Consider the following 15,732-nt stretch of genomic DNA (forward strand, 5'->3'; position numbering starts at 1 on the left):
CTTGGTTGCAGCTCTGTTTGTTTCGCTGCTGTTAATATGGTTGTGATCAAAATATTTTGTAAGGATTCAGCTGTGACACCAAACACTGAACTGTTGCCTGATTTTAGTTTCCTTCAACTAATCATGGCACAATGCTTCCATCTGGTGGCAGGTTAGCTGCCTGCCTGCCGTCCGTGCATCACATGAACACTGCAGCACAGACACACAGTTGTCACACAGTGCACATTTGATTTATCACATCTGCAAATCTGCAGAACAGAACAGGAAAACTATTCTCAGCTATGCTGTGTAATACAAAGAAGGAAATGCACAAAATTAATTAACAATAAAATTGAGTTTGTCAAGTCTTTCCCACCAGCCATAGCTAAACTGTTGTAGCAGAGTTCTCCACTGTTGAATATAGTCATTGTACAGGGTGATGGCTGTTGGCAGGAATGACTTCCTGTAACTTCCCTTATCACAGCAGAGCTGGAGAAGTGAATCCATCTCTCCACCACCTGCTCAAAGGGTTCCAGTGAAGTCCCCAGCAAAGATCCAGCCTTCCTGATCAGTTTGTTCAGTTTGTTGTTGTCCCTGAATCCGATGTTGCTGAAAAACTGCACTGGCTACCACAGACTGGTAAGATTAAACACATTTGAGGACTTAAGCTTCCTCAAGAAGTAGAGTCTACTGTGTCCCTTCCTAGATGTCTTTAACCAGTCTACAACATACACAGCTTCAGTAATAAACTACTCCATCATAGTAGTACAGGTTGTACAGTTAACTCTGGCCATAAAGTGCAGACATTTTGTTAAATAGGAGTTCCTTAATCTCTGATGTCTTGTACATTTTGGGATCATATTTCACCAAATGCACCAACATTATATCACTATAATAATTTGTGGTGACACATAGTGCATAGAGTTACTTTAGTAATTAATAATTCAGAGTCCACACACAGTGCTAAGGGTAAAACAAGGGAACATTTTATTCTTTGCTCTGTTCTACAAAACTTTATTACAACATAAAGCTGATGAACAAAACTGTGTCTGCTGGAAATCAAAGGTTTCTCTCATAAGAATGCGGACAGCAATCACAGGTATGAAAGCTAATATACTGTATGTACAGTATTTATTGACTATTAAAGTTGACTTTGTGCTTTGGACTTGTTGGATTCTTTGAAAATCAGGAACTTTATCTATTACTAAATCATACTGAAGGTCTTGAAAACATTAGCACCATTTTATAAAAAAACACAGTTATTATTCTTCTTTACACTCAAAAGCACCTCACCTTTATCTCATTTTAGCTCTACCAGTCATCAATCCTTTGAAATTGCCTCAACAAACTACAGCAAACATTTGGAAATTCATTGATGAATAGGAATGTTTAACTCAGCCTCCTTGTTCAGTTTGACCTGCGTCTCTTTGCTTTTGTGGTGTATTTTGTCCTGTTTAAGTATTCACTGGTAAAAGCACTCATTCTTTACACTTTCACGTTACAACAGTAGAGTTGAAGAAAAGAAGAGAAGCAAAGTTTGGCTGACTTTTAAAACTTGATATCCCAGTACTGTGGTTGGACTGTGGCTTCAAACCCGTCTTCTATCGCAGCAAATTTGCTGGTTTCTTCAGGGTACTCATTTAGGATTCCAGCTTCTAAAACAAAAATATATATCATTTGTACAAAACACAGTTTAAGTCCCTAATCTTTTCTTTATTTATGTGCAAATAATTTATGGCAGATTTCAACGTTTTTGAAATTTATGGGGTTTGTCTTCTCTTACCAGGGATGCACATGATTTGGGGCCTCTCCCACCTGCCTCCAGGTAGACACCTGATCAGAGGGTTTAGTCTCTGGTGGAAACCTTTGGCACAGTAATAACGCACAATTGCATTGGTCTCATATCTCTGTCGGACCTTTCCATATAGGGAGGCGTTCCGGACCTTTGGTGGTGCACCACAAGAAGCTGTTGGAAAGGTCCTTAGGGTTAGAAGACATGCTGAACTCACTGATGTTTGGACATGTAACAACTCAAAATAACCACATGAGGGAGTTAAAAGCTTACAGAGAACCCTGATGTGGTTCAGACTATTTTACATTACTCACAGGTGCTTTTCTTGCAGGTGTAGGCCAGGTGGTAGTTGCAGGGTACATCACTCCAGCGCCCATCATCATGCCACACCATCACCACGCAGTCTTCTCCTGAGAGGAAATAACTGTCCGGCTGCCCTCTGTACCAGTTCTCGTACAGCTGTAAAAATCAGAAGCCCATTCCATACCATTCCTTAGCTAATGGTAATGTTTCATAACGTAGCTATGTTTAATACATAAAATAATAAAACAAAGAAACAAATCTATATACAATATAATATAATAAATATCAGTTTCAATAAATTACAATATTAATATAATATCTAATATCAACATATTAAGTGTATTTTCAGCAGGTAGATAAAGTCTATGGTGCAGAAACAACAGTAATTTCCAGGAAACTCCATGGATTTGTTTAATATGAGCTCCTTGTTTCTAATATTCCTCACCAGCGGACTGCCATCAGACCAGCGGAAGTCATCCTCGATGGTCTTATCATTCAGACCCGTCCACTGGTATTCTTTGTAGTTGCCTGGTAACGAGGGCAGAATTGCATTATAGTTGGTCAATATAAAACAACATCCATCCATCCATTATTTTAACTGCTTGTCCTCTGAAAGGTCACGGGAGTGCTGCAGCCTATACCAGCTGCCATTGGGTGAGAGGCGGGTACACCCTGGACAGGTCCCCAGTCCATTGCAAAGGTCCATTGGTAAGTTAGAGTCACCAGTCAACCTAACATACATGTCTTTAGAGGTGAGAGGATGCCAGAGTACCCAGGAGAACCCATGCAGACACTAGGAGAACATGCAAACTCACATAAATACTTGTGTGTTTGTAATTTGTGTTCAAATGTCCTATTGCTAATGTAGGTTTACCGATGTAAAAGGCTCTCTGATCATTAGAAAGCCATTTTGCATGTTAGCACTGCCCTGGTGTACAACTGAGCAAGCGGACAAATACATTTAAGTGTGTAGTTTGAGAAACAGGCACATCACATGTCCTTAACTAGTAGCTGCATTAAATAGTGCATACTGTTGATGTAACTCTGTTCCTCAGGGGACATGATGGACACTAGATGAGCTCCCAGCACACGACAGTGCTTCTCTGCAACCTCCCAGCTCAGACGCTGACTGAAGTGCCGGTAGCAGAAACCATGAAACTTGTCCCAGCCTGGTTCACATCGCTCCAGGTCTGAAAGAAGCACAAAGGAGGAGAGAGGTAGAAAATTGAGTAGCAGCTACTCCTGTTTTGGGTTTGATCACGTTTCATGTTTCATTTTGTTTGTGGACCCACCTTAGCATGTAATATACTTATTTAAAGGTAACTTCTTTTTGTTAGCAGCAATAATAATGAGTTGCAGATTACACAAAATAGCAAAAAGATATACCAACATAACAGAGAAAAGCAAAATAACTCACCGGTCTGACAGATGTTTCCCCCATATGTCGGTAAACAGAGACACTCAATCTGTCCATCTCGGTCTGTGCATGTGCCTCCATTGAGACAAGGACTGTCCACACAGGCATCTGAAACACGACAGTGGGAAAGAATTTATTCTGCTGTCAAGATCAGAAAACAGCTCAGGTCAAATTGTGTACACAGTGTTTCAAATGTCTATAAATGATGTAACAAATCCATTGTGCACATTCATCCAATTATGCGTGACATAAATATATTTGAAGGTATATGTTTAGTAAAATGTATACAAATATATATGTAGAAGGAGAGAGGAAAATAAAAACATAGAAATATCTTCAGAGCAGCACACTACAAGTTATATCTCACATTAAATTACATCAATTGATCCATGTGGGCCACCAGATGGCAGTGGAGGACAAGAGGCAGGATATCAAGGTCCTCAGATCCTGCTCTTCCTCTTCTCAGGCTGTGTTTTTCCTTTTTAATAATCAACTTATGTAAGGTTGAGCCTTAAGGATGCCAAATGATGTTATACTGTGTGACTGGGTCCTAAAAATGCAGGTCACCTATTGTCTCTATTGTAAGAATTTCTACTCTCTATCCACAACCTGTTTGATTTTCAAATGCGTAAGGCTGCATACTGTAGTTCTACCCCGTACTGTATGTCACAATGTAGTGATGTACAAAATACATCACTACATACACAAAGTAGTGAAGATACAAATACACAAAAAGCATATTGGTAAAGACCTGATGATATGTTGTTCAGATCATTTCCTCACTACTTCCTCCTGTATATAACACACATTCACATTCCATTAATTCTTGCATCACTTTTTCCCCTAAAAGCTTTTAAAAAGCTCATGTAGGATTTTTTTTAAGCTTTTAGGGAATTTTACTAAACCAAGTAAATGAACAACTGCCAAGTGTAGATTATTGTAAGGAGTTTATAGGTACCGTGGCATAATGAGAGCATTTACATTCTTAAGGTTGTTTGAAGGGGGAATCTTTGTGTTGATCCAACTATTTATTTTGTCAACCTTCTGTTTGCATGAATACACTAAGTGCTCCTGTCAAAAGGTAGACTAGATGTTTAAAGTCCTGAAGGAAAAAAGAGGGGTTGGAGTTTCAGTTTAATTTTCTAAATTTGTAAAAGAAGGCAAAATGATGGCATGTGTGTCCAGACTGGAATTAAACATTTCACAAGTTGTTTGTTTTATTTGTTTCCTTTGACACCCCATAAACAAGAAGTGTGTCTTGTCTGTCATTACTCTGAACACTCACATGCTGATATTTAGACAGCTCTCTTTAGGTAAGTTTGAGTGTTTGAAAGGTAATGACTGCCTTACACAAATCTAAAGAGAATCAGATGCATCCAGAGTAAAACCATCATTCAGTTTTATGAACAAGTGCACATTTGGGGAACAGAAAACTTCTGGGATGCCTTTCAAGTCTTCGAAAAATGAAGCTTTCTGCTGTTAACCATGTTGGCATCTTTCTTTACAATAATAAAAGCTTTTTTCAAGTCGGTGAGGTAACAAAGTGGTTTAGTTTTCACCCCTATTTGTTTAATCTCCCTGTGTAACCTACAATGGCACATTGCTTTGAATGTTTTCTCTCTGACTTAGCTTTGTTGCTTGCTTTGTACCTAACTGGATAAAAGCACTTCTTAGTAGTAATAGTTTTAAATATCGATGTATGAACATGCAGTAGTAGTATGAATAAATCTAACAACATTGCAGTAAAAGATATTTCACTTCAGCACAACTTGAGCTGCTATATTGCCTGATTTACTTTTGATTTACTTTTGAAAAATTACAATAAACAATAAAACTAAAAAAATGTTAAAATGCACAGAGAGAAAAAAACCCATTTAAACTCCAGAACATTTTACATGCTCAAATAGTTAATATAGGCGCAGTAACCGCTGACCACAGAGTAGTTTAGATAAATATAATTCATATGTAGGTGTTTCTACATTTCATTATAGTTTATTTAACCTCTGTTTACTACATTATGCTCACTATGACATTTAACTACTGAAGAAAGAAAATACAGTAAAGTTAAATGTGAGACAGAGGGAAAACAAAATATCCAGTTAATAAACTGATGGTGAGACGAGAAAAAAACATTGATTAGTTGATTTTATAATAATTAAACCTAAAAACACATTACTGTACAATTCATCATTTGGGTATGAAAGACGTATGATGCATAAAGAACATTTCAAAACATGTTGCTAAATGCTACCACTCAGAACACATCAACAGCTTTTGTGCTTATAAACATAAAGACACTCTGTGCTTTTACAACTAAAGCCTTCAAATCTCCAAAATACAACATTTGATGACCTGAAAGTTATGGTTTAAATATAAAACATTTTTGTAATTGCATTGGTCAGTGCTGTTACATTCAACATCATTATTATTACAGAGGAAGATCAAGTCCCATTATCATGTTACTTCCAAAGTACTCCAAAAACATGGTGGGTTTTGACAGTTAATGGGAAGGAAATAGTTGTGAAGGGGTTCATTTGCATTTGTTTGATTAGGATTAAGTGTCTGAAAACAAAATGCACTCTGAAATGGTTTACCAATGCAAAAACCATCACTAGAAATGTTTGTAAAAACACTGAAACCCTCATTCAAACACACTAATATATTACAGTACTTCACAGAAGTCAATCTTTGAATGAGGAAGAAAACAACATGCACAACAAGACTGGACTACTGACAAATGTCAGATGGGAACTGTCCCAGTGTGAGTATCTTGAAGGGGAGGTGGGATCACGAGGAGAGAAGTGAGGAGTGTTTAAAGATGAAGCAGGTGTAGTCAGAAAGGTGTGTGGGTTTTCTTAGACAAGTGAAACAAACGTGGGAAGTCGTTTGAAAAGGAGGGGAGGTGTTTTACAGAAAATGGAGCAAAGGTGGGTTGGGGCAGAGGACAGACCATTTTAGTGCATCATTGCGTCGAGCAGCAAGAAGAGGACGGTTAGGCTGATGAGAGTGGCTTTGACATTACCTGACGCTTTCCCTGCACCGCCTACAGCTGCCCTCTCATTAGGCAAGATAAGCAGGGTGGGTGGCTGGGTGAGACTATACTCAACATCCACCAGACCTTGATCCACTGGTGGTATGAGGTGTGTCACCTTCTGGGGCTCTGTTGTTTGGTGGAAAACTCGTGTTGTGGTTCTGGGGCTCCATGTGCGCCTCGTCAGGTGTGTGGTGGTTGAAACGGTGGGTGTCGTTGTGGTAGCAGCACTGGACTTCGTACTGGAAGAAAAGTCAGGAGCTGCTGTAGCTGTAGTGGAAGGTGTTTTTTTGCTGTACTCAAGATCATTCAGAGATTCTTGAGGATCCAGCAGTGGCCAGTTAGATGTGAAAGAATGCACAGGAAATACTGTAAAGTCCTCCTGAATAGTTGGGGCATCTTTATCTTCTCCCTCAGGGACAATGGTTGAACTTGCTTCTTCTGTAAGGGCTGGAGAATGGTTAGTTTCGTCCTCAAACATTGGGGCAACGTTAGTTTCTTCTTCAAGGGTTTGAGGAATTCTAGTTTCTTCTTCAACAGTTAGAGCAATGTTAGCTTCCGTTTCAAATGTTGGAGTAATCGCAACTTCCTCTTCAAGTGTTGGGGCAACCTTAGCTTCTTCTTCGTGGACAATGGCTGGAGCAATGTTAGTCTGTTCTTCGAGGGAAAGGGTTAGAGCAGTGCTAGTTTGCTCTTCAAGGGTAAGGGTTGGAGTGATGCTAGTTTGTTCTTTGAGGGTGAGAGTTGGAGTGATGCTAGTTTGTTCTTCGAGGGTGAGAGTTGGAGCGATGCTAGTTTGTTCTTCGAGGGTAAGGGTTGGAGCGATGCTAGTTTGTTCTTTGAGGGTGAGAGTTGGAGTGATGCTAGTTTGTTCTTTGAGGGTGAGAGTTGGAGTGATGCTAGTTTGTTCTTTGAGGGTAAGGTTTGGAGCGATGCTAGTTTGTTCTTCGAGGGTAAGGTTTGGAGCGATGCTAGTTTGTTCTTCGAGGGTAAGGTTTGGAGCGATGCTAGTTTGTTCTTCGAGGGTAAGGGTTGGAGCGATGCTAGTTTGTTCTTTGAGGGTAAGGGTTGGAGCAATGCTAGTTTGTTCTTCAAAAATTGAGGAAACATTAGTTTCTTCTTCAATGGGTGGCATCATGTTAGCTCCCTCTTCAAAAGTAGGGGGTTCTTCATTAAGCGCAACAGTTGGGCCAATTTTGACTTCTTCAAGTAAAAAGGAATCACTACCTTCCTCCTCAAGAGCTGGGGAAACTTTCGATTCTTCTTCAAGGTTTGGGACCTCTGTATCTTCTCCTTCTACAATTTGGGTAACTTGAGGATCCTCTTCATTGGCTGGAACAACTTTTTCACCTCCTACAAGTGTTGCAGTAACTATGCCAGGTTCTTGTCCACTTGCCTCTTCATAGGCAGCAGTGGCAGTAACCAAATACTCTGTGTAACCTGACGTCCTATACTGTGTTTTAGTGGAATCAGTAGGCAGCTGTGAGGTGTTCTTCTCTGGAGACTCACTGGTAGCTAAACTTACTCCAAATACAAGCTTTGCCTCAGATGCTGTTGGGTATAACTGTTTATCCTCAATTTCCATGTCATCAGCTTCTGAGCTTGTACTTCCCTCTTGTCTAGAAATAGAAGACTCCGACAGCTGTGCTGTTGTGGGGAGGATACTGGAGCCCAATTTGGCAATATTTGGTGAGCCAGATGAGAGTGTGGGATCTGGAACTGCAGTTTGAGTCTCAGCAGTAGCACTGCTAGCTGAAGCAGAGAGTGATGAGCTAGTGGTGAAGCTGGAAGTAGAAGAAACTGATGTAGAGATGTTTACGACTGATTCGATGTCAAGGTCAATCTCTGGAAAAAAACATAAAACAAAAAATGTGAACATGTGACATGTAAACAATTATGGTGCATACTGAAATACTGCATACCTAGTACTCAAGGCATTAAAATAAAAAAAAGTACAAACCTTAAGATGAAAAATGAATTTTAGTGTAAAGTAACATGAAAGTAGTACCATGTCATATTGTATGATATCACATTGAAATATATTGAGTTGTATTCCTGACCCACAGCACTAAACTGTACCCTGATAGTAAAACCAACTAATGATGTCTCGAGAAGCTAATATATCCATAAAATATCCAGTCTGTTGACTGTTTATACCACAATATTATTAAAATTCACACCTTGAGAAATATCTCCAGACCCATCAAGAAGGGGCCATGATGAAGTTAGCTCTTCAGTAGGAGATTGGATAGTTTGTGTGTGAAGCTCTGTTTGTTCTCTTGGTGACTGAGTAGTAAGAGACATCTGCACAGGATCTTCGGCTGCTGCCTCCACTAGTTTCACCTCGAACATGGTGTCAGGGGTCACTGGGGTTGTGTGCAGGATGTTCTCCTCCTCAGTGTGGTTACTGTCTGTCTCACTGTAATTGGCTTGTACTGTGTTTATATCTAAGTTGGCCTCTGGTATCACTGGCGACTCCTTCAGACTCAGGGATGGCTGTGTCTGCTCTTCAGGAGGTGTGTCTGCCACTGTCTGGTTGTGTGTGTAAGGGTCATATGATGATTCTGGAGACCCTGTGGTGCTTTCAAGCTCAGATAAGTGAAAGGTAAAGTTCATGTTCTGGTGGGAAGTTGTCGCATTGTAAACACCTGGCAGTAATGATGTGTTTTGTGGAAAACTGTGGGTTTCTGTGTCGCTGGTAGTGCTGTTCACCAGATGCTGGGAGACAGACGTCATTTCTGCAGGAGAAGAAGTTTCATCAAATGGCTGGAGGAGGTCCAGTGTTGATGTGGTATTGAGAGGAGACTCTGATGTTTCTGATGTAACTGTTGTGTGCGTGTCCAACAAGTTTTCCTCAGTGGCTGGACTGGATACCAAAGGAAAAGATTCAAGTGCACTTTGAGCCTCTCGCTCCACTTGCTCTACATGTTGGTTCAGTTGCAGCTCTTGGTCTGTTTCTGTAAGAATAACAACATCTTGTCCAATGTCTTCAGGCTCTGTGGCCACGTAGTCCAAAGGAGAGTCAGTGGGAGTATTTCTGCTACCTGTAGAACGCAGATGATTCAAATTCATAAGCTTTCCACAGTCATTATTCATTAAAAGATTTAAGATGGATGAAAACACAATGGTTTTGATTTCTCCAACTCCTTACTGTTTAATTACATGCACATGTTTTAAATCAGGATTATAAAGAATAGTGTATGAACAGTAATCACAGCAGCATCCATTTTTACCATTGAATTTTTATTCTACTTTGTGTGCAATACATTTTTGAGACATTGAACACTCACCATTAAAACAATAAACATCATGAAGGCTGGAAGGCTCTGGGAAACCAGTTTGGTTGGTGAAGCGGTAAAGGGTTTTGACGCCTGCTTGAGGCCCTCCACAGCGTTCTCTGGGCATTATGATGGGGTAGCGGACACTGCCATCAGACAGCCAGCCGGGGCTGCAGCGGTCCAGACCTTCACTCCATGCCAAGTACAGCTGTGCGGTTGTAGCCAGCTCTGCCCCTGCATCTCTGCAGTAAGACTGGGCTTCATCAAAAGACAACTGCTGTGGGACGGAGTCATGGAATACCACTCCTGTGAAAATATAATATTTAAGTTAGAAGCTCAACAATATAAATGGGACCAAGTTAGATTTTCTTCTATAAAATATTCAGTTTAATGATCTTACACAGACACTTCTCATGTGTTATCATTCATACCGTCCATTTGTTCCACATAACAGTAAACATCAAACAGATCATCAGCATCCATTGTTCCATAGTTTCTCACTCCTGGTTGCCCATCCATATCTCCATAGCAACCTTCACGGGGCACTTGGATTGGGTACCTGCAAAAATGGAAACAATCAGCATTTTACACATAACAGTACCTCTTAAAAAACTAATTTGAAGTGCTCACGTATAAAACTCACAGAAAAAAATTCTACTGGAATTCAAGCAGTACAACAAGTACAGTAGAAACAAGGTGATACCTGACAGACTGGTCTGCCAGCCAGCCTGCATCACACTGTTCGTATCCGTCATAATAAGCAGCCAGAAGCTGGTCAGGAGTGGCGATTTCTGCCCCGACGGTCTTACAAGCCCTCTGGGCCTGATGGTAGGAAAATGCATACCGACCCAAGGCATCTCTATAGTGGAATACAACACCTAAACACATAGAATATTTAATGCAGTGTGACTCACAAATGAACAAGAACCGCAATAATATTTTACAGAAGCTTCCAGCACAAAAGCATCTTACTGATGCTGAAAGTTTAACTAAGGTTACCAAAACAAAAATCTTACACATCTTTTGGATAGGGAGGATTATAGTTAGAGTAAGCAATACTAGGTTTATTACTAAACTGTGCTCTATCCGTTATCATCCAAAGCCTGCAGTAAATGATGATCTACATCTTTCATTTTCTTACCTTTCACTTTAAGTTGTACAAGGTCACTGGCATCCTCCAGGCCCTGCTGCACTTCGCAGCGATAGTGACCCGAGTCACTGGAGCGCAAATCTCCCAGCCACAGAGACAAGTCATCAGGGGAGGAGGTGTAGTTAAGCAACGCAGCACGGTCTCTGTATGCTTCATTGACCTTCACCCTCTGACCCCTCGCCACCAAGATCTGTGTCTCCAACCCACCTGACACCACAGTCCACTTAATACGTGGTAAAATAGGGGAAGAGGAGGTGGTGGTGGGTGCGGAGGACAGAGACACTAAACAGGGGATGGAGATGGAGCTGCCCAGTGGAGCAGAAACCACACCTGAGTGGGGGATGTTCACCTGAAGAGACTGGACATCATCTGAAGAAGAAAAAAAAAAAAAAAGAACATACAGTGCACAAAGACACACCCTGAGATTTAAATTCACCATTGTATGTTTTGATTATAACTGAGTGAATCGCAACACAATTTAAAATCTTTTATTATATATTTTTTCAGATACAAAGTCATAAATACTTAAAAAAAGAACAAAGTAGTCGTACCATACGAAGATGGACTTTGTGTGGGGAAGGATAGAGTGAGATGGCAGACTGCACAGAGAAGCAGAAGTATCAGGGCTGGATCTCTATAGAGATAAAAACAAACAAACAGGAAAAATTACCATAAGAAACATTTTGACACAGATGGAGATTACTAAATTGTTTTTCCAAGTAAAATCAGGAAGAGAAGGACCCAGAGTGACAGGTTATTTCTCCTTTCTCGTTCCCAGTTTCCAATTTCACACACACTTAACCTTTAATAGATAGAGTTATTTTTTAAACTAGTCAGCGAAACATGCTCCATTTAACTTAACACACTGATTATTGTTACATTAAGGTCACAACCAGAGTCATAAATAACTGTTTTCATGGACAAGAAGAACAAGGAGTCCTGCAGCGAATGGTGTGGTATAACCTCAACATCTCAGAGTCGGTCTGGGTTTCCATGAAGAGATAGTGACACAGTCTAGAGCCACAGGAAAACTGAGGTAAGTTCTAGCTCTATCAGAGCCTAAATGTGTCAGAGCAACAACAATGCAATATGAAAGAGCAACTTCTCTGGTTTTCAAAGGGAAGCTGGGAGCACAGGCTCCAGACCACAAGTCATTCATCACCTCCGGGAGCTAATGACATGGCGTCTCGGCCCAGCAGCATCCTGCCAGCCCTCCGTCACCAGTCTGGCCCTGTTATTAACCCAGCAGGCATGGAGGGACGCTCAGCTCACATCGACCTCACACGACCTCCTGAGGAAGCTATGATGAAGCTGCCTTTTTGAAGTTGATCATCTTCTTGAGAGATTTAATGTCAATACTACACTGATTATAAAAAGGAAGGAGCAGTGAAATATAACAAAGGAGCTCCAGGTCAGATTGACTGTAGTTGATGCCTCCAGCAAAACCCTATGTCTCAGCTGAAACACACAGATATTGTGTTTTGTACTGTAAAAACTGAACCAGAGATCACAGTCTTTGGAGTGAGCAGGACGTTTAACAAGTACTAATAAAGTCAACTTTCTTCTAGATCTGCAAATCAATCGTCAGCACAAGCTCAGCTCACTAACTTGTGTCAAATTAAATGGGCTCCTTTGATGGGAGAATAATTGTTGTCTGTTTCCTCGCCAGCTGGGTGGACTTCACGGGGCTGGTATCACTATTAGTATTCTTGACAAGAAAACGTCTTACAAAAAGCAAGCAGTGGCCAGGAGGACAGCTGCACACTGTGCTTTCACTTCATACGGGCTCCTTTACAAAAGGCTTCAGGGAAAATTAAAGGACATGGCATAGGCACACTTGCTTGCTTTTTCTCTTTCCTTTTTTTTTTTTTTTGGCTCTTTTCAGAGATGGAAAAGGAATTTTTAAACCACTAAGAATCTGTCTGGAGCAGCCTTTGTACAGAATGAATGGCCACACTAAGATACTGCCCTCCTACAGAGTTTGCTTATATATGAGTTTGTGCATTTAGATTGACGTCACTGGAGATATGTCCCGATTGCTGCTGGTAAATATGTGACTTCTTCATTTAAGTCTTTGGCTTCACTATCAACCAGGCGTTCTGCAGCTCTGCTCTCTTCAATGAGAGTAACAATGAGGACATGTCAAGCTAAAATCAATGCCACCCACTGCATTTACAGGTCTAGAAACTGCAGCCAATGCATTAACCACAAGCAGAATTCATCCAGTCACTCTCTCCTGCAGACACAGATAAGTAAACAAGCACAGGCTTTCTGGTCACCACCATAACAACGAAGGTGAAAACAACACTGACAACTTTTACTTTTGATAAAAAAAAGTAATAGCAAACAGGGAATATTAAATTGAATGCTGAGAACCCTGATAGTGTTGACTAAAAATGAAAGCTTGCTTACTCAACAGTAACCTGTGGGTGGTCTCTGCAGTACTCTGCATCAGGGTTAAGTCAGGCAAACCTTGTCTCCACCAACAAACTAGAAAATGACTGCTGTTTACCCAAGCATGCAAAGACGAGGGTTTGTCAGATCTGTGGATAGCTGGGCTGAAACTGCATTTGGCACTAATGAGACTATGATAAAATACAGCAGAGAGCTCCCAAAATGCACGGTAATTAGGGGTCTGTGCCTCCAAGTTAATCCAATAATGAGTTTGTTTATTTTTCTATTTTCAGATTTATTGGACCAAAACTGTAGTTACATGGTCTTAAGTGGATAAAAAATGAAACAGGAGTGAAGAGCAGCGTAGTTAAAGAAAGGTACAATATTCTCTAAGGCACGTAATTCACATGTGTCTTTAGTCTGATACTATTGTAAATATTAATTTAAAGCTAGACAGGGGTGCTTTGAATGGTATTTAGATCTTTTTTGCCAAATGACCACCTTATTTATTTCTTATTTCCTTTATTATTGTATTCAGAAAAAATCATTTTCCACTTCTTACTGGCTAAAAGATAAAAGGAGCTCTGGTGAACAGCTAGATGTTAAGAATTCATCTTGGACAGATTAAAAATACCATAAAGCTCTAACACTTATTGTCTGAAGAAATGAAACCAAAAAACAAATCTATTCCACATCTCTGCTGATGACCTCTGCCTAATAACTTGAACACCGTGTTAAATCCTTGGAGAACATGGCTACTCTAAGTTGGACTTCATTCAACACCACTTCTCTCTGTCGAACGTAACCCCTCCTGAAATCTGAGTAGTAGAAGGATTTACCCCACCTTTCAAACTACAGTACCCAGACATTTCCAATAAACCAAGTGTCTGACTCTCAACCAGACAGCTGCTTTGGAAAAGCCACCCACCAGATCATTTGCCACCCAATGTGCCCAGCAGCGAGTCAAGGGACATTTAAAACAAACACTTGATTTCAGACCTGACTCAACAAATCCATGGGTGGACCACAGGCTGTGCATGGCACGTGAATCATAAACCACACAAAGATACTTGGTTGTGATTCTCCTCTGTGCTGCACCAGGAGCATTAGCTCTTGGGTGACATGAGACAATATCTCGATTGTCAAGTTTGTGACTTCAGGTGTGTTCAGGTGAGCTCTGCTGCCTACATCTTTCTTAATTCAGAATGAAAAACCAGATGTCTCCAGACCTTGTTTCTTCATGTGTTGCTGAGTACAAAGCAATCAATCATCAGGTCAAACACCCCGACCCATCGTCCAAAGCAACATTCAACACCTCATCACATCATGTTATTATATTATGAATAAAACTTTCTCAGTTTGGAAAAGACGTAGCAAATGATCTATTACTTGACACTGAGTATAAACCCTGGACTACAAAATTCAGGATTTGATGGGCCATAGCTTAATTATTAATTGAATGTAAGAACTGCTGATCATGCATGTTTGTCCACAGTAGTGTTTCCAGAAGCAAACGCTGGTCCATCAAACAGAGACATTTTTAAAAACAGCTTTTTCATCTTTTACTTTGCCCTTGTCTCCATCTCTCTACCTGTCCATTAATGAACTCCACCTGAGGCCTGATGTGTACCACAGGAAATTAAACAGAGGAGGCTAAATGTACACTTCAGACTAAAAGCTGGCTTCCTGATTCCTGCAGGGCACAAGAACAACATTTTTAGCTTAATATCAGCAGTACCCATGATTACCTCTGAGAAAAAAAAAGCATTTAAATTAATAATAAAAAAAAAGCCTGGATCCTATAAGTTTTTGTTTCGTCAACTGCACTACAAATAAGTCTAGAAGAAGTGTGGGCCACCCTTAAATTGAACTTGAAAAATCATCATGCAGGGACAAGTGAAAGTGACTAAGCCCTGAAACAAATCAACTATCTAAGTGCTCTGCCAAAGTCAAGGTTTCCTATTGTTAATAAAACAGAAAAAAAGAAAACATGAAGGCTGAGTAAGTAAGTTACTACCTTACATTTTGAGGATAAAATTAACTGCTGTCCACAATTTGAGGATTTCCACTAGAGACAGCAACTATTGCAGCGCAATAAACTGGTGATGAGGGTAATTTAGTGAAATGGTCCTATAATTTAACATATCATTATACATGTTAAAGAACATTGAGGCTGCCTGTCATTAACACAGCAGCCATAAACCTACCGGGTCGTTAGCAGCATCTCAGCTGATGCAGGATGATCTGACTTCGGACTTCTGCTGTAAAAAGTATTGTCCGTCAGCTCCTCTCAGCTTGCTGCAGTGCGACTGTCCTGTCAGGGGGAGGGAAGCGGCTCTGGATGCTCTGCGCAGGTAGATGAGAGCTGAGACCGGCTGTCGACTCCGA

General features: G+C 40.5%; 1 protein-coding gene across 1 annotated transcript; it reads right to left on the minus strand.

Annotated features, from left to right (window-relative positions):
• Positions 1 to 943: 943 nt before the first annotated feature.
• LOC113155437 (brevican core protein-like) lies at positions 944 to 15,732 on the minus strand. The gene is made up of 14 exons (XM_026350161.1): positions 15,552 to 15,732; positions 11,502 to 11,584; positions 10,942 to 11,319; positions 10,504 to 10,678; positions 10,232 to 10,359; positions 9,813 to 10,106; positions 8,703 to 9,566; positions 6,514 to 8,367; positions 3,492 to 3,599; positions 3,106 to 3,264; positions 2,520 to 2,602; positions 2,086 to 2,230; positions 1,763 to 1,945; positions 944 to 1,634 (listed from the first exon to the last, which is right to left on the minus strand). Exons 1-14 carry the CDS (start codon positions 15,566 to 15,568, stop codon positions 1,528 to 1,530), a joined length of 4,578 nt encoding a protein of 1,525 aa, XP_026205946.1. The 5' UTR covers positions 15,569 to 15,732; the 3' UTR covers positions 944 to 1,527.

This window comes from Anabas testudineus, chromosome 11 (genome assembly GCF_900324465.2).
Source record: "Anabas testudineus chromosome 11, fAnaTes1.2, whole genome shotgun sequence".
Lineage (NCBI taxonomy): Eukaryota > Metazoa > Chordata > Actinopteri > Anabantiformes > Anabantidae > Anabas > Anabas testudineus.